At 40.2% G+C, this 19,451-nt stretch overlaps 1 protein-coding gene across 3 annotated transcripts in view; it reads left to right on the plus strand.

The window, feature by feature from the left end:
• Positions 1 to 19,451, plus strand: part of PXDNL (peroxidasin like) — a 283,093-nt gene that overhangs the window by 199,106 nt on the left and 64,536 nt on the right. For all 3 annotated transcript variants that reach the window (XR_014710245.1, XM_084619291.1, XM_084619292.1), the window contains 5 exons: positions 1,980 to 2,138; positions 3,467 to 3,579; positions 5,930 to 6,086; positions 8,848 to 8,956; positions 10,530 to 10,687. Coding sequence is in view for 2 of the 3 variants with exons in the window: in XM_084619291.1 (XP_084475417.1) it covers positions 1,980 to 2,138; positions 3,467 to 3,579; positions 5,930 to 6,086; positions 8,848 to 8,956; positions 10,530 to 10,687 (696 nt within the window). In the remaining variant the exon portion in view is untranslated. The remainder of the gene's footprint in view (positions 1 to 1,979; positions 2,139 to 3,466; positions 3,580 to 5,929; positions 6,087 to 8,847; positions 8,957 to 10,529; positions 10,688 to 19,451) is intronic.

Genomic DNA, 19,451 nt, shown 5'->3' on the forward strand with positions numbered 1-19,451 from the left:
ATGACAAAAGATAATGTTACTGTTTAACAAAAATCTCACTTTACCTGGTTTATGTTGTCTTTTTTAAATTAAGTATATTGGGTGGACTTCTGTCCTCCTTTCCTCAACTAAGCATGTGCATCTTCTGTTGAATTTTGCATGCTTAACTGAGGATAGATGTTAGCACATTGTAATTTTGGAAATACCCATAGATTTTTAAAAGGTCACTTCATAACATCTGCTGCTTCCTTTTAGACTGAATAGTTATTTCCAAGCAAGCAATAGCAAAATATGTTCATATCAGTATGTTAATGTTTTGGAACCATCTTCTTTTATGGAACCTATGGCTATGTAATCAATTTGTAATTATGTGCTAAAGGGAGCTAGATAAATTCATGGAAGATAGGTCCATCAATGGCTATTAGCCAGAATGGGCAAGAATGGTGTCCCTAGCTTCTGTTTGCCAGAAGCTGGGATTGGGTAACAGGGCATGGATCACTTGATGATAACCTGACTGTTCATTCCCTTTGGAGCACCTGCCATTGGCCACTATTAGAGGACAGGATACTGGGCTTGATGGGCCTTTGGTCTGACCCAGTATGGCCGTTCTTATGTTCTATTCTTATGTAAATTGCACTATTGGTCACAATCTGCCGTTGTACAAGGGTTCAACACGTGAGGATTTATCCTCATGTTACTAAATAGCAGTGATATGTTATGGACTTAACTTAGTAATTTTACTAGAAATGAGGAAATAGCTCAAGGGGGTTGCTTGGCAATAGAGTTTCAAATTAGCAAACAACTCAATACCACCTGATCTTCAGTTTTTGAATTTTGTGGCAATCCAGTTTACATAGTGGAAATAATACTGATATAGTCACCCTGAGATTACATGGACAAGTTTATTTATTTAATAAATATTATGGAATTTAACCAGTTAACAAAAACCTTAGTGTCCAGCTAACCTCATTCCTTCCTACACCACAATACTAGTGCAAATCTGGAAGCTAAAGAAAAAGGGCTCACTTTATAACCAGTTTCTGATTACTTTTTTCATAAGACAGATTCTGATTGCTTAAGTTGTTTGACTCCTTACCAAATGTTCAGGTTTACTGAGGTGGGGTGTGTCCTAGTGGACAGAGCAGTGGACTTGCATTCTCTTCCTGGCTGTGGTACTACCCTGTTTGAATGACTTTGTATAAGTCAGTTCACCTTTCTGTGCTCAGTTTCCTCATCTGTAAAACAGTAATTATCATAACGCTTACCTCCTGTGTCTAAAGTGCATTTGGAGACATATGGAGTAAAAGCACTATATGGGAACATTATTATTATTACTACTGTTTGAGTTCAACACCTATCTACTCTGGCTCTCCTTCAGATCACATTGTGAGCTCTCTGTTGTCACACCCCTCAATAAAAAGCAACACTATTAGCAAGATGATGAATAGCTCATCATCTGTCCATGACATTGAAGGAAGCAACTCACATTGCTCAATAACCCATTGTTCCCCACTCAAGTACTGTCAGCATATACTAAAATTAAATCATTTAAGTTTTCCAGAGGTGAAAAACTACTGTAACAATTCATTGGACTGCCTGGTCCTTCAATTTCTCTTTTTGTGGACTGGATCTTTTTTTCATAACAAGGTCTAAATAATGAATATTAGCCCTTCCGAATTTGATATTATCAAACGTGATCAAATGCTCTTTGAGTTCTCTGCTAAGTTGCTGGCAATTTTAATGTTTTAAAAGTATGAGTAAATTAACATCTTATTTAATAAGCAAAGAGAAAAAGACCAGCAATGCTAGAATTTGAAAGGAAAGAGCAAAATACTCACAATTAACCATGTCAAGAATTTTAAAGGGATTGCCTTTTAATATATATTGCCTCCCAAGATGTTAACTAAAATAATAATAAAACCCCAAACCCTATGACAAGTATGTAAATAAGATGAGTGTAATTTACCATATTTATGTCTCAGTTGTTTGACACATTGCAGGAAGTCAGCTGCCTTCTGATGGACGCCACACTGTGCTGTCATCTGGAACATTGCGTATTGTACATGTGGCCCAACATGATCAAGGCCAGTATGAATGCCAAGCTGTCAGTGCTTTGGGGGTAAGGAGAATGACCGTCCAGCTGAACGTGCAACCCCAAGGTAATAGATGAGGTGTTTTGTTTTCTGCTGTTTTTAAGGTTGTAAATATGCCTAGAAACTTATTAGATGGTCACACTTTTAATGATAAATGTGTATTTAGAAACATAATTTTCACTTTTGGGGATAGTAGACGAAATCATGGTTTGTTTTCAGTACCTGAGTCCCATGTATAACAGAGCAAAACCATGGTTTGTTCATTTCACATTTCTGCCACACTGTATTTTGGTGCGGAACAACTCCAGTAACACTCCACAGGCTATTAGGAGAGGATTCCAGCTCCCATGAAGCATTTCTATGGTGCTGGGCAGAGAATTTGGCCCTATAGAAATATAAATCCCAAACAAAAAATAATCCAGGCTATATTTATCCAGTTTCCATATTATGGAATATGGTAAAATTTTCTATAAATATATTTTTGGATTTACAGCAAGCAGAGTGAATTTTCCTTGTCATTTAAAAGGGTTTAATCCATTAATTTAGTACCATCAATGTCAACATTGTTACTTGTGAGGACACAAGAGTGCCTCCCCAATGTGTAAAGTGGGATTATTACTTCCCATAAATATTTAAAGGGCAATGATAGAAGGAAATGATTGTTTCTATCAAACACCAGTTGTAAAACAGGAAGTAAGAGGTTATATTGTTAAAGATCAAATTTAACTTTAAAATTAAAATAAAATTGGTTAGGGCAATGGGGTAGTGAACCATTTTACTTAATGATGTAGTCATCACAAATGCAGAAGAGTCATCTAAATCAAAAGTAGGCCCATTTATTGCCTAAAATAGTGTTTTTCTTTTTTGATGCAACATCCTGAAATAACCGAACTCGTCCCTTTCAAACATATTTTCTATGATTCTGTAATTTATGATAGGACCGTTATAGGTATTTTTTTCCTGCTAACTTTAGACATGTTTCAACATATGAGTATCTGTTCCCTAAACTATAGAAACAGAAAATTTAACAAAGGACCTTTATATGATCTTAGGGCTCATCTGAAAATAAGTAAGCCTAGTGAATGTTATAGCATGAGTGTAAGTGGAATAAGACCTTTCCAAAGTTTAGTAAGACTTCTCTATTGTTTTCTAATTACATGGGATAGCATGGCTTTGTTGTTCTCATTACAGTAACTAAGCTCCGAGGGGCAGCTCTCCAGCTGATATAAATTGTCATAGTTCCAGTGAGGTCAATGATGCGATAACAGTTTACACCAGCTGAGGATCTATTAGCCATGGCAAACCTAGTCAATCCAGGAAAGTGTAACTCAATGGCACTGTTGGGTATTAGAAGAGATGACAATATAAGGAATGTGTGTTTGTGTTTTCTGCAGCTCTGCCAGTATTTTCTCAACTTCCGCAAGATACCAGCGCAGAGGTTGGAAAGAATGTAGAGATTCCTTGTAGTGCACATGGAGAACCTCAGCCCACAATCAGCTGGAGCAAGGTAGGGTTACTTGATTATATCTATGGGGCTTTCGATCTTGTCCAGCTGATGCAGAACCTTAAAAGCAATGGACCCAGGGTTGTTTAGTTGCAGCTGTAGCTTTTACCAAAATACAGACACCTATTATAATCCTCAAACAATTCTTTTAAAAATATTTGTTAATATTTTTGAAAATGACAAAGAGCAAACTTCAGCAATTTAGTCTGTCGTTTAAAGGCCTGTATTGTATTTTTGCTATTTTACATCAGAAAATTAGCAAGCCAATCTAAGGGCAGATTCAGTCCCTAATTATAGATTAAGAGCAACACAAGTGGATGGCATAAGTTGGTCTTAAGTATTATTTCTTAAAAGCAACATATTCTTCTTTTAAAACAATTTGACAATCTAAAATTCATCCAAAACAGATCAGATTAATTAAATTACTACATTTTGGAAGGCTTTAAAAGATTAAAAGCTCTATACAAATCTACTATACATAAAAGTTTTTTTAACCATAGCCTGTTTTCAGTAATAGTACAAAACAAGGGTTGAAAGAGTGTGCTATGCCATACTTAAAGTCTTGGGATTCTTTGGGATTGAAATGGCCTCCCGCATAAATTAGGTGGCCCAGGGGGCTGCTCTAAATCATTGCAGTTCTGCCTAGAGGTAATGCTATAACCTGGAGCTGCACTAGAATCTACAAAGTTGTCATCATCTGTCTTGCGTTAATCCCATCAACGGAGTCCACTCTGAGTCCTCTCCATCTAAAGTGCTATGTTCAATGCCATATCCTCTATCATACCACATGCTAACATGTCTTCCTTTATGACATCCCACCACGTCTCCTTGGGTTGGCTGTGGTAATTTTTGGATCTGGTTCTAAGAATAAGGCTATGAGTTGAAAATTCACTGAAAGTACCTTTATTTCCCAAAAGCTGATTGTTTTTACCAAAGGAAATACATCCCATACGCTGTACTCAAAATGACTATAAACCTCTACTGCAATAATGCTTCCCTCATATTATAAGTAATGACCTTATTAGAGTGAAAAGGAGGACCCACATCATCATCCAGGTGTTCGTGGTCTTCGTTGCTCATTGTTCAACACCCTCTTTTGTATCCTATGCTTAGCTGTGAGCTGCACTTATTTCTGTCAGCTACTGTCTGCTTCTCTCAGACTCTTCCTGTAGCAGCGGTCACAACCCTTCCTCTTATAGTGGTTTTGGTGAGCTTAAACTAGTTTGTGGTTTTAACTAACCGAAAATACCTTTTTAAATCATCTTAATCTACCTAACAACAAAACTAATTATCTGCATAACAATAGTTATCTTATTATTTTTATATCAAGTGCCATCTTGCATTATCTGTATTCCTTCGCTGGCCTGTATCTTTTTTTTCTTCAATCTTCATCTGTTGGACTCTCTTACCCATATAGTTGTCGGAACTGCACTTTACATGACCAACCATCAGAGCTCGCACTCCTACCCTAAAATCTCCAAAGTACTCTGTGCTATTGAGATCCTGCTCCCAGCCCAATCTGCCCTTCTCCTCCTGCAGCCCCACTCATGGCATGCTCCCATGTTGGGGCTTAGTTTTATCCTATATGGTACCTGTCCTGATGGAATTCTTGCTAGGGCTTTTTTACATACACGAGATTCCCTCCCAAAACGTTAAGTTGCTACACTGTTGGAGACTCTATACATTTCCTTTTACTTTCAGTTGTGAAGAAAGCCTCCTAATTTAAATATAATCAATAACTAACACTTTACTATTACTTTTTTTCTATAGAAGATAAAGAAAAAAAAACAATTTGTATTTAACTCTGAACTGTTTGTACCACTCCTGTCAACTACAAAATAAGCAGACACTTTGTGAAACAAACATGTTAACCCCCCAATTCTCATTGGTCCATTCTCAGAGGCTAATAGCATCAATAAGATTTCCTGACTCTCTGAGAGAAAATACTTTGCCCAAATAGTCCTTTGTACTCAGCCATTCAGTTAGTTACACCAAGAACTTCTCCTACTTCCACAGTGTTTTCACAGGTCATCTTTGCACATTACTGGGTACAGATAAAACAGTAAGAGGGAGGGGAGTAGCACATTAATGGGAAAGAAAAACAAAGCAGATCCCCACCCCCCAACTTTGAAGCACTCTGATTTATATTCCTATGCCCTGTCTGTGGTGAAATCTAAAACATTTTTTTTCAGTCCCCGACAAATATTGTTCCATGTGTTCAGGGCCTTCGTGAATCAGACTACCTCTAGTCAGTAGTTGATTTGAGATGTTTCATTAGTAATAGTTTCCCACCTTTTCAGAGAAGAAATCGAGAGACACCAATAACATGCACTTCGGGTGTTTTTGTTTGTAGACTGGTGTTCAGATTACTGAGAGTGGCAAATTCCATGTGAACTCGGATGGCACTCTTACAATCAGAGACTTAGGACAAGCAGACCAGGGGAGATATGAATGTGTTGCAAGGAACTCTTTTGGCCTGGCTACAACCAGTATGGTGCTGACTGTTACCAGTAAGTTTCCAAGTAGCTGTTCCGCTACTAATGTTTCAATTTCTGAAAATCTGCCTAGTGTCTTGAGTTGTAATGATTGTAGAGTTTTTTGACAGGCAAATCGTAAATATGTTTTCATTAAATATTTAATTGACAACACTCTTCTCTTTCTCCAGTTAGTAGACATTATAATGTTAAACATCAAGGAAAATGAAATATATGTCAAGGAAAATTATCTCCTCGTGAACATTTACCTTTATCCTTGTCTTTTTTTTGTTAAACCAAGAGCAGTTTGTCCCCAAATAGTTTTGAGGTACTGGTTGCCATTTCAAAAGCAGGTCCTGTATAATGTTAGCAAATATCTTTTTTTAAAGTGTTTGTTAAAGCAATAATACCTTTCAAGAAGTAGAATTTCTTTGAGACCCAAAATTGAACTGAGGGAGAGTTAAGCTTGAGAATGTATTTCACTTATTATTAAAAAAAAAAGTTAAAAGAATATTCTGGATTAAAAAAACCCAAACCCCTCAAAAGTAAGGAAAGAGGCAGATACATTATGATTAAATGAAAATTATATGACAAAGAATATTAGAGAAACAAAAGGTGGGTGAGGTGATATCTTTTATTGGACCACTTCCGTTGGTGAGAGAGATGAGCTTACACAGAATTTGGTCCAACAAAAGATATTACCTCACTCATCTTGTTTCTCTAATATCCTGGGACCAGCATGACTACAACAACACTGCATAAAACAAAGAATGTCATTACAGTTTAATTGTATCCAACAAAAAGTTATTTCTGGGATTTGTAACACAATTATCATGTGGCAGTCCGATTCAGTGTCACTAGAAGGGGATTTACCAGCTGCATGGTATGCCTTGGGTTACATCACATTTTTTCTTTTTAAGAAGAAAACTCTACTGCATTCAAAACAATTGGAGTGACTTGGTGCATGAAGAAATCATCAAGAAAAAATGTTGCATGATTCCCCCCCCCTTTTCTTTTTTTGCTCTTTCCCTGTGTGTACCCATTTAAAGGTCATTGTAATAAAATGCAAAATTTAAGAATGTAAGATGGTACTTTCTGAACACGCTGCAGTAATTTTACCATCTGTGCTGATCTCCCAATTAATTCTATCCTACAAACTGTAACTTAACAATGCATTACTAATGACTAAGGAATCCAAAAACAAATGGGAGGATGATGTTAATGGCTTTGCATGGCACAGTTTTGTATGTCTACTTTCAGGGGGGTTGTTCTTGGAGCCATTTAGGGTTGCATGCTAAAAATGCCTGAATTTTGGCATCTGTGTGCACGCTCTCGCTCTAGAGTACAAAAAACTATTTGGGCAAAGTATTTTCTCTCAGAGTCAAGAAACCTTATTGGTTCTGTCAATCTCTGAGAATGGACTGATAAGAATTGAGGGTTTAACAAGTTTGTTCCATAAGGGGCTCCCATGCTTATTTTGTAGTTGACAAAGGATTGGTACAATTTAAATAAAAATGTAAATAAAATTTAAATAAAAACGGGCCTTTATCTTTTATAAGGCCCCCCCAAAGTAACAGTAAAGTATGTAGATTCTGTTATACAACAGTAACAACGATCCGTGCATATTATCTTCTATTTATTCTTTGTTTGTTGTGACGTCAATTGAGCATAATATATTGCATGTATTATCCCATATAAAATGTTATGTGCTCTCTCATTTATATCCAAAGTATCTTGTAGCTTTTTTAAACATGCTGCTGTATGTTGTGTAGATTGCTCTACTGAGCAACCCGTAACTTCCCTCAGTATATATAGTCTCGTGAGAAAGCACCACTTAATATGAACTACCATTGTGACTAATTTACATGAGTTAATAACCTCATCAGATATCACTACCCTACCATTTTCACAATGAACCTCTCATGTTGGAGAGCTCCACTGTTTTCCTGGCTTTTACTAGGGAGCAAGGGCTAACTGGAAAATGGGTGAGATGATGGGAATGGACTCTCTTGCTTATTGTTCTTGGGGTTTTGTAGTGTTCTAGAGCTTGTCTGTGATGGAAAGGTTTTTACAAGTCCTATTTAGTTTACCTTATACCCTTCTGCCTCTTCTCAGATGCTTCATTTTTATGATGCTAACTTCCTTTTTCAAATGTGACTTCATAGTACTGCTTCATGGTGAGGCTCCCTCAATATGGCCAGTCTGCTTTACTCTGACAAAAGAGTGACAGCGTGTGAACATGTGGCTCTTGTTTGATTGTGTATGCTGAGCGCCTTGCCCCAGAAGTGCATTGTTCCTAAAAAGCAATGTTTATGGTTTCTTAACAATTGGGGTTTGGGGACCTCAGACTGGTTCCTTTTATGATGACCAAAATGTTGTTGAAAGCTCAGGGTACTTTGTCCTTGTGACCTTTCTACTGAGATTCAATTCCTATTATGATGATTTCTGGGGGCTCCTTCTCCTCTAAGAATTGAAGTGAGACTCATTTCACAAAAGTCACTAAGCAGCTGTATGTTGATAACCATCTGTCATTACTAACTGGATCTGAACCAGTGATCTAAAGGTGAAAAATTCCTGTATCTCTTTACCGATGCTGAACATGCCAGCTAGGATTATTGTATGGAAGATAATTGTCTATTCTTTGCAATGCCTAATATAAATGTCAGGATTTACAGCTTTTTTTTGTTCTTATAAGGCTTGTCACTTTAAAATGCCAAATGTTATTAAGTGCTATTTATATCACATACATTTGAACTTTAAAAATGAGATTTCTCAAACTATGGATTTTTTTTTGCAGTAACGCAAGGTAGACAAGCTGGTGATAACTTCGTTGAATCATCCATTCTCAATGCCATCCAAAAAGTTGACAGTGCAATTAACTCCACAAGAAGACATTTGTTTTCGCAGTAAGAATTTATTTGATCTTTGCTCACAGAAAATGTTCATATTTTTATTCTGCTTAACTTGTATGTGTTTTTAAATTACAAAAAAAAATATTAGAGAGACAAGGTGGGTGAAGTAATATCTTTTATTGGATCCACTTCTGTTGGTGAGAGAGACAAGCTTTTGAGCTTACACAGAGCTCAAAAGCTTGTCTATCTCACCAACAGAAGTGGGTCCAATAAAAGATATTACCTCACCCACCTTATCTCTCTAGTATTCTGGGACTAACACAGCTACAACAACATTGCATTCAAAAAAGTGTCCTGTAATGAAACATTTTTTTGTAGCCAGGACATGGCTTGTAGTCAAAACATATTTTTGCTTGTAGCCAAGACATGGTTTCTTAGTAGTACTCATTATCAGTTAAACTTTCAAAGGGAAAGTCATGCTGCTCAACACTGAGCAAAGTCAGAAAACATATTTTTTTAGTATTTCACCTTTTAGGCCCATCTCTATCGCTATTCAACTGCCACCTGACTACTTTATGTGGCTTACTGCTTCAATGTGCCCTCTTGCCAAGGACTAACCTAGGCAGGAACTCTGTAGCCAAAGCTTTGGAAACAGGAGGAAAGAACCAAACAGAACATCCATAAAAAGTTAGCTTTGCTTTTCCTCCTTCTCTTCAGGACAGGAACAAAGTGTTTGGTCTCTTTAGTCCCTGTGCTTCCTCCATTGTGTAATGCAGAGGGGAGCAAAGTTGTAGAAAAAGCAGTTAAGTTTTAGAGGCTGTCACTGCTGCAGTACAGTACAGAAAAAGGGATTGACAGTGCTAACCCTGAGAAGTTTTCATTCCTGTGTGAGCCTTAGGTTTTTGTTTTCTTGGTGAAATCACTATCTTATGATTCCCTCCATGAACAGACAGTAACTGTATTATATTTCTTTGGCATTTAAGTGTGGAAGGTAAAGGCAATAATATGTTGCAGTGTGGCTAGACACCGGAGCTCCTTTTTTCTTGTTAGTCATAAAGTTCAGGTCAATTCAGTCTAACCTTTGAATTTTATGGTAGCATTCAGCCATTCCTGGGTGAATAGTAGGCTATCCCTTTATTTGGAGGGGCAAGTAATTGACACAGTTTTCTTTCTAAATGCTTTTTTCCTTTAACAAAAGGGAAATCAGAAACTAGTCCAGAAAGGATGGTCAGGAGAAAGTATAATGTTCTTTCCTTGAAAATACCATAAATGTATTTTTATGAGTTCGCTGTTGGAGAGTCTGAGGGTCAGATGAGCAATAATATTTTCTGTGATATCCCACTGTAGAGGGTCAAACGCATTGCCTTTGTTTAGTGTTAACAGTCTATGATTGCTTTGGCTTTGCTCTAGAACATACACAAAACACCCATATAAGGGGAGAAAATTAAATATTTTATTGCATGTGGGTTTCTACACACCATCAGTTTAAGACTATTCTCTTGAAGCAGGCTCACTTCTTTGAGATTATTTTCAGATGTTGAGTATCTATAGAGAAACTCTGGTCATATTTCTACATAGAAATTAGTTTTAATATATTGGTTTCAATAGGTCCTTTTCATTTCTGCAGGCGTCCCCTCACTCCAAATGATCTGTTGGCTCAATTCCACTATCCACGGGATCCTTTCACTATAGAGATTGCAAGAGCAGGAGAGATTTTTGAGCAAACACTTCAGCTGATACAGGAGCATGTTAAACAGGGTCTGAATGTTGATTTTGATGGAATAGGTGAGTATCAGTAAAAGCTACTATCTTTTCAGTTTGCAATGTATTGCTGTATCTCACCGACGAAATTTGACCTGCAATAATATCTTTTATTTATACTGTTTTTCATCCAGAAGGAACTGAGGATCTCAAACCATTATACATAGTGTATTGCACCCAGGGTTTATACTGCACTTAGCCATTCTACTCTAGTACTACTGCACAATTTAGGACAAGAAGTGAAAAACCATTTATCTAGTTGAAACTATTCGGTGATTTTGGATATAACAAATTACCAGAGCTGGAAATTGACTGTAACACTGGACTTAACACGTCTACATTTTTGAAAAGTGCTTTAGTTACCACAAGTAACCAGGACCTTTCTTTTACTCTTGCAGAAGATGCCCCCTCCACAGGCACAGTTCTCCTTATATCATGGGGCTTTGGTTCAGAAATGACTTAAAGGCAAAGGTGACATTTATTGAGTTTCTTATCAATGCCCCATAATGTAACAGGGAATTGCAATAGCAGAAGAACCATCTTTCAGATGAGAAATGATAAGGATAAGGAAACATTTGTACGCAACTTCTGCATTAATGTACTTACAGTGGCAGAAACAATTGTCTTTGTATTCACTTGTCTATATTTCTTTGCCTGCAATTACATTTTCTAATCCTCTTTTTGATACTGTCATACTGTTCTAGTGTGAGTTGCTCTTTGTTTTTCTTCAGAATTCCATCTCTTTCTCTCTAATGGCAGTTGCATTCTATTGACTATATTATTCATTCACATTTCTTTATTTCATATTATCAAATCCATCTTGTCTTGTCAATGAAGGAGTGTGACCATTACAGGGTGTCTATACATTATATGTATTTCAAAAAAATATACAAAATCTTCTATTATTTCATAGGGCTCTTCCATTTTGATATTTCAGTTATTATTGCAATATCAAAAATCAGCAATATAAATTATGACTACGGCTGCAAGTTTGTCATGGAGGTCGCAGAAGTCACAGATTCGGTGACTTTCCATGACTTCCATGAGATTCCGCAGCGGCCAGCGTGGCTGACACCAGGGCCACCCGAACAATTGTCCCCAGGGCAAACTGCTCAGGTGGCCCCGGGGCCAGCCACACTGGTTGCTGCCGGAGCCACCCCCAAGCCAGCCACTCAGGCGGCCCCGCAGCGGCTGCTGCCGGAGCAGCCCTGGGGGCAGCCACGCCAGCCACTGCTTGGCGGCCCTGCACAGCTATACCCGGGGACCACTCCAGCAGTGGCCGGAGCAGCAGCCTCGGGGACAGCTGGAGCAGCACCTGGAGTGGGGTTGCCAACTTTCTAATCACACAAAACAGAAACACCCTAGCCCCACCCCTTTCTCGAGGCCCCGCCCCCCTCACTACATTTCCCCCTCCCTCAATGGCTCACTCTCCCCCACCCTCACTCACTTTCACAGGGCTGGGGCAGGGAGTTTGGAGGTGAGAGGGGGTGGGGGCTCTGGAGTGGGGTCTGAAATTAGGGGATCATGGTGCAGGAGGGGGCTCCAGGCTGGGGCAGGGAGTTAGGGTGCGGGAGGGGATGAGGGCTCTGGGTGGGGGTGAGGGCTCTGGGTGGGGCTGGGGATGAGAGGTTTGGGGTGCAGGAAGGGGGCTCCAGGCTGGGGGGTGGGGCCGAGGGATTTGGGGTTAGGGAGGGGGCTGCGGGTTGAGGCACGGGGTTGGGTGCAGGAGGGGTTATGGGCTCTGGGCTGGGGATGAGGGGTTCAGGGTGTAGGATGGGGCTCTGAACTGGGGGAAGAGGATTGGGGTGTGTGGGGGGGTGAGGGCTCTGGCTGGGGGTGCAGGCTCTGTGGTGTGGCCAGGGATGAGGGGTTTGGTGTGTAGGAGGGGGCTTCAGGTTTGCAGGGGTTCAGGGCTAGTGCAGGGGGTAGGGGCTCAGGGTTGTGGCACAGGCTTACCTTGGGCGGCTCCTGGTCAGCAATGAGTGGGACTAAGTCAGGCTCCCTGTTTGTCATGGCTCAACGCTGCACCCTGGAAGCAGCGAGCAGCAGGTCCAGCTCCTAGGCATGGGGGCAAGGAGTCTTAGTGCGCTGATCTTGCCCACAGGCACCAATACAAAGCTCCCATTGGCCACCGGGTCCTGCCCAATGGGAGTGGGGAGCCAGTGCTCAGGGTGGTCTCCCCACCTAGGAGCCAGACATGCTGGTTGCTTCCAGGGCGCAGCGCGGTGCCAGGACAGTGCGCTGACCAGACTTTTAACAGCCCGGTTTTCAGTGCTGACCGGAGCCTTCTGGGTCCCCTTTCGACCAGGCATTCTGATTGAAAACTGGACACCTGGCAACCCTCGCCCGGAGCAGGAGCCCTGGGGAGCAGCAGCCCCCGGGGTAGCCACACCAATCACTGCTCAGCAGCCCCAGGCAGCTGGCCCTGAGGCTCCCACAGAGCAGTGGTCGATGGGGATGGACCAGAGGCCCCCCAGTGCAGCATGGCCAGGGCAGCTAAGATTTAGTCAGGGGTGTTTATAGTGAAAGTCATTACTTGTCATGACTTTTACTAAAAGTACCCATGACCAGGTCTTAGCCTTAATTATGACACAATAGCACAGAATAACCAAAAATGTTGTATCCCTTCAAAAAGAGGAAGAGAATGAATCTTACAGACACCAGATTCAGTCTTTGAGCTTGTAAACTCAGATGTGTCCAAAATTGGTAGTGTCCAAAACCCACTCGCTGCTTGTTAAAAACTGAACATTATAATGTACCCAAAATTGTTCATGAAGATACTACTATATTTTTATTACTTGCATGAAGTACCGATAATATAGCTGTCTTTATTTTCTGCAAAATCTGTACCTGAAGGAAAATCCTATGGTCAAAGAGCCCTTGCTGAGCCTAAATCCTAAGCATGAGCCTAAATCCTAAACATTTATAAGCCAGATTCCTCTTAGTACACTTTAGACGTATTTGTCTACATTTTGTTTTCAACATTTTGTATGCATCTTGAAACCTGATGATATGCATAATGTAAATTTCTAAATACATAAATATTCACAGTAACATAAATCTCCAAGAGCTGGTTTCTGCTATAATGACCAGAATTTAGGAAGTTTGAGGTATCACAATATTCCCAGATTTTTGCCCATGCCGCCAAATTTCTTGCCCTCAGAAAGTTACAGAAAACAAGTTTCTCCACTAGAAATCTCCCAGTGTTTGAAAGAGATAACAACCAGGAGCTATGTTAAAAATTTAGGGCTGAAATTTGAAGATAACAGCTGTTGCCTAGAAGCATTACTTTAATTTAGAAGGGCAAATCCTTTGCACCTCTTTTCAGCTTTATATACAGCCTTAAATTATCTTCTCTGAAAGGGATAAAACCCACAGTTAGGAGAAAATGGAAATGAGATTTGCAGAATAACCTAGAGGATGATCAATGGAGTCAATGAGTAAGAATTCAGACTTTGATAAAGTATACAGATTTTGTTTTGAATTTCATTTTACAAATGGCTCTTTGGAGTATAATGATGACAGATGCACTCACTGAAATATTTTTCCCCACACAAATACCTCATGATTGGGTTTTGCTTAATAACTAGGCGAGGGTCAGGGAGAGATGGACTTTACTCCACAAACCACGAGCAGGAATAAGGTAGCAATACAGCTCGTCCTTGGCTGCTGCTCTAATCCTTTGACTGCAATATTTGTTGTGACCCTACTGTATCAGCTGAGGTTTAGAAGTTTGTGGCAACTGGATCCACATATTTTCTGACCGTATAGTCACCCCCTTAGCCCATTGTGTGTGGAGCTGGTAAAGAGCTCATCTCCACTTTGCACAGGGAATCATAGAACTGGAAGGACCTTGAGAGGTCATCTAGTCCAGTCCCCTGCACTCATGGCAGGACTAAGTATTATCTAGACCATCCCTGACAGGTGTCTGTCTGACCTGCTCTTAAAAATCCCCAATGATGGAGATTCCACAACCTCCCTAGGCAATTTATTCCAATACTTAACCACTCTGACAGTTAGGAAGTTTTTCCTAATGTCCAACCTAAACATCCCTTGCTGCAATTTAAGCCCATTTCTTCTTGTCCTATCCTCAGAGGTTAAAAAAAAAATGTTTATCCCTCCTCCTTGTAACTACCTTCTTTGTATTTGAAAACTGTTATCATGTCCCCTCTGTCTTCTTTTCTCTAGACGAAACAAACCCAATTTTTTCAATCTTCCCCCATAGTTCTTTTTTTTAAAGACCTTTAATCATTTGTGTTGCTCTTCTCTGGACTTTCTCCAATTTGTCCACATCTTTCCTGAAATGTGGCATCCAGAACTGGACATAATACTCCAGTTGAGACCTAATCATTGCGGAGTAGAACGGAAGAATTACTTCTCATGTCTTGCTTACAGTGCTCCTGCTAATACATCCCGGAATGATGTTTGCTTTTTTTGCAACAGCGTTACACTGTTGACTCATATTTAGCTTGTGATCCACTATGACCCCCAGATCCCTTTCTGCAGTACTCCTTCCTAGGCAGTCATTTCCCATTTTGAATGTGTGCAACTGATTGTTCTATCTAAGTGGAGTACTTTGCATTTGTCCTTATTGAATTTCATGCTATTTACTTCAGACCATTTCTCCAGTTTGTCCAGATCATTTTGAATTTTAATCCTATCCTCCAAAGCACTTACAACCCCTTCCAGATTAGTATCATCCACAAACTTCATAAGTGTACTCTCTATGCAATTATCTAAATCATTGATGAAGATATTGAACAGAACCGGACCCAGAACCGATCCCTGCAGGACCCCACATGTTATGCCCTTCCAGCATGACTGTGAATCTCTGATAACTACTCTCTGGGAACAATTTTCCAACCAGCTAAGCACCCACCTTATAATAGCTCCATCTAAGTTGTATTTCCCTAGTTTGTTTATGAGAGGGTCATGAGAGACAGTATCAAAAGCTTTTCTAAAGTCAAGATATACACATCTACTGCTTCCACCCTATCCACAAGGCTTGTTACCCTCTCAAAGAAAGCTATCAGGTTGTTTTGACAAGATTTGTTCTTGACAAATCCATGCTGACTGTTACTTATCACCTCATTATCTTCTAGTTGTTTGCAAATTGATTTCTTAATTATTTGCTCCATTATCTTTCCAGGTACAGAAGTTAAACTGACTGGTCTGTAATTCCCCGGGTTGTCCTTATTTTCCTTTTTATAGATGGGCACTATATTTGCCCTTTTCCAGTTTTCTGGAATGTCTTCCATGACTTTTCAAAGATAATTGCTAATGGCTCAGATATCTCCTCAGTCAGCTCCTTGAGTATTCTAGGATGCATTTCATCAAGTCCTGGTGATTTGAAGACATCTAACTTGTTTAAGGTTTCAGAGTGGTAGCCATGTTAGTCTGCATCAGCAAAAAGTGTGGCTGATGTGATTAGGCCCTATGATGGTGTCCCCTGAATAGATATATGGACACAGTTGGCAACAGGCTTTGTTACAAGGTTAGTTCCTGGGTTAGTGGTTTTGTTGTGTGGTTGCTGGTGAGTATTTGCTTCAGGTTGGGGGGCTGTCTGTAAGCAAGGACTGGCCTGTCTCCCAAGATCTGTGACAGTGAGGGATCGTCCTTCAGGATAGATTGCAGATCCTTGATGATGTGCTGGAGAGGTTTTAGTTGGGGGCTGAAGGTGACAGCTAGTGGCATTCTGTTACTTTCTTTGTTGGTCCTGTCCTGTAGTAGGTGACTTCTGGGTACTCTTCTGGCTCTGTCAATCTGTTTTTTTCACTTCAGCAGGTGGGTATTGTAGTTGTAAGAATGCTTGATAGAGATCTTGTAGGTGTTTGTTTCTGTCTGAGGGGTTGGAGCAAATGCGGTTGCATCATAGAGCTTGGCTGTAGACAAGGAATCGTTTGGTGTGGTCTGGATGAAAGCTGGAAGCATGAGTTTGTAGGTAAGTATAGCAGTCAGTAGGTTTCCTCTATAGGGTGGTGTTTGTGGCCATTGCTTATTAGCACTGTAGTGTCCAGGAAGTGGATCTCTTATGTGGACTGGTCCAGGCTGAGGTTGATGGGATGGAAATTGTTAAAATCATGGTGGAATTCCTCAAAGGTTTCTTTTCCATGGGTCCAGATGATGAAGATGTCCTCAGTGTAGGACAAGTAGAGTAGGGGCATTAGGGGATGAGAGCTGAGGAAGCGTTGTTCTAAGTCAGCCATAAAAATGTTGGCATACTGTGGGGCCAGGCGGGTCCCCATAGCAGTGCCACTGACTTGAAGGTATACATTGTCCCCAAATGTGAAATAGTTATGGGTGAGGACAAAGTCACAAAGTTCAGCCACCAGGTTTGCCGTGACATTATTGGTGATACTGTTCCTGATGGCTTGTACTCCATCTTTGTGTGGAATGTTGGTGTAGAGGGTTTCTGCATCCATAGTGGCCAGGATGGTGTTTTCTGGAAGATCACCAATGGATTGTAGTTTCCTCTGGAAGTCAATGATGTCTCAAAGATAGCTAGGAGTGCTGGTAGCATAGGGCCTGAGGAGGGAGTCTACATAGACAATCCTGCTGTCAGGGTGCCAATGCCTGAGATGATGGGGCATCCAGGATTTCCAGATTTATGGATCTTGGGTAGCAGATAAAATACCCCTGGTCAGGATTCTAGGTGTGTGTCTGTGCAGATTTGTTCTTGTGCTTTTTCAGGGAGTTTCTTGAGCAGATGGTGTAGTTTCTTTTGGTAACCCTCAGAGGGTAATGGCTTGTAGAATGTGGTTTTAGAACACTAACCCAGGAACCTATCCTTGCAACAAAGCCCATTGCCAACTCTGTCCACATATCTATTCAGGGGACACCATCATAGAACCTAATCACATCCGCCACACTGTCAGAGGCTCGTTCACCTGCACATCTGCCAATGTGATGTATGCCATCATGTGCCAGCAATGCCCCTCTGCCATGTACATTGGTCAAATCAGACAGTCTCTACGTAAAAGAATAAATGGACACAAATCAGACGTCAAGAATTATAACATCAAAAAGCCAGTCGGAGAACACTTCAGTCTCCCTGGTCACTCAATTACAGACCTAAAAGACGCAATACTACAACAAAAAAAACTTCAAAAACAGACTCCAACGAGAAACTGCTGAATTGGAATTAATTTGCAAACTGGACACCATTAAATTAGGCTTGAATAAAGACTGGGAGTGGATGTGTCATTACACAAAGTAAAACTATTCCCACATGCTTATTTTTTCCCGCTGCTGTTACTCACACCTTCTTGTCAACTGTTGGAAGTGGGCCATCCTGATTATCACTACAAAAGGTTTCTTTTCTCCTGCTGATAATAGCTCACCTTAACTGATCACTCTCGTTATAATGGGTACGGCAAAACCCATTTTTCATGTTGTGTGTGTGTGTGTGTGTGTGTGTGTGTGTGTGCATATATATATGCTAAAACCCACTTCATCAGATGCATGCAGTGGAAAATACAGTAGATATATATATATGCATGCATCTGATGAAGTGGGTTTTAGCCCACGAAAGCTTATGCTCAAATAAATTTGTTAGTCTCTAAGGTTCCACAAGTACTCCTCGTTCTCTTAACTTGTTTAAGTGATTTTTGACTTGTTCTTTCCCTACTTTAGGCTCTGATCCTACCTCATGTTCACTGGCATTCACTATGTTAGATGTCCAATCGCCACCAACCTTCTTGGTGAAAATCGAAACAAAGTAGTCATTAAGCACCTCTGCCATTTCCACATTTTCTGTTATTGTCTTTCCCCACTCATTGAGTAATGGGCCTACCCTGTCCTTGGTCTTCCTCTTGCTTCTAATATATTTGTAGAATGTTTTCTTGTTACCCTTTATGTCCCTACCTAGTTTGATCTCATTTTGTGCCTTGGCCTTTCTAATTTTGTCCCTACATAATTGTGTTATTTGTTTATATTCATCCTTTGTAATTTGACCAAGTTTCCACTTTTTGTAGGACTCTGTTTTGAGTTTTAGATCATTGAAGATTGCCTGGGAAGGTTCAGTCCCCTGACTCAACCACTCTATAGTGGCTTTCCTTCACTATGCAGTGAAACTACCAAAAGGGAAGCCTTAGGTGAATTTCACGCATAGAGAGCTGAGTAGAAAAATACTCACCTAAGGGTACATTAAATGTTTCCCTGAATTTTATTACTTTGACTCACCAGGAGTCCTGAAGAACACTTTGAAGTCATTGTAACAAATCAAGGCATTTTGTGAATAATGTAAAAGGTGTTAAAAGTGCATCTGGATGGGAGAATACAAGAGGGAGATGGCATGTGTTTAATGAGGCAATTGTTCTCTATGCTAAGAGCTTGTTCTAGTCCAAGAAATGCAGAAACATGATAGCTGCTGCTAGCATTTGACTAATGGAATCCTTTTAGCAAACTTGTAATCTCTTTCACTCTATAAACAACAATGCTTCTTGTTTCCTATATTTGATTTGTTCACCTAAAACACACTTTCTGCTCTCTCCACTTGGTTTATTTTTTTCCATGGCATTGAGCACTGTTCTGCCTGGAATTCTTTATGAAGAATGAGTGCAGGAAGGATTATGTACAACATTCCTTTTCAGCTCTTACATGGCTAAGATGGTATGGTATCTTTTTTCACATAGTCATAGTTACAGGGCTAACTGCCCTCTTTCCTCGGCTCTCTGAGAGCATGCAGTTCAGGTCTTGGGTATCTTGCCCTTATCCATCTTTGAGTGCAATTCTACCACTTTTAGACTGGAATCTGGGGACAACAGATCGTCTGTGCCAACCATGGTTA

The sequence above is a fragment of the Lepidochelys olivacea genome, assembly GCF_965140295.1.
Source record: "Lepidochelys olivacea isolate rLepOli2 genome assembly, chromosome: 2".
NCBI classification, from domain to species: Eukaryota; Metazoa; Chordata; order Testudines; family Cheloniidae; genus Lepidochelys; species Lepidochelys olivacea.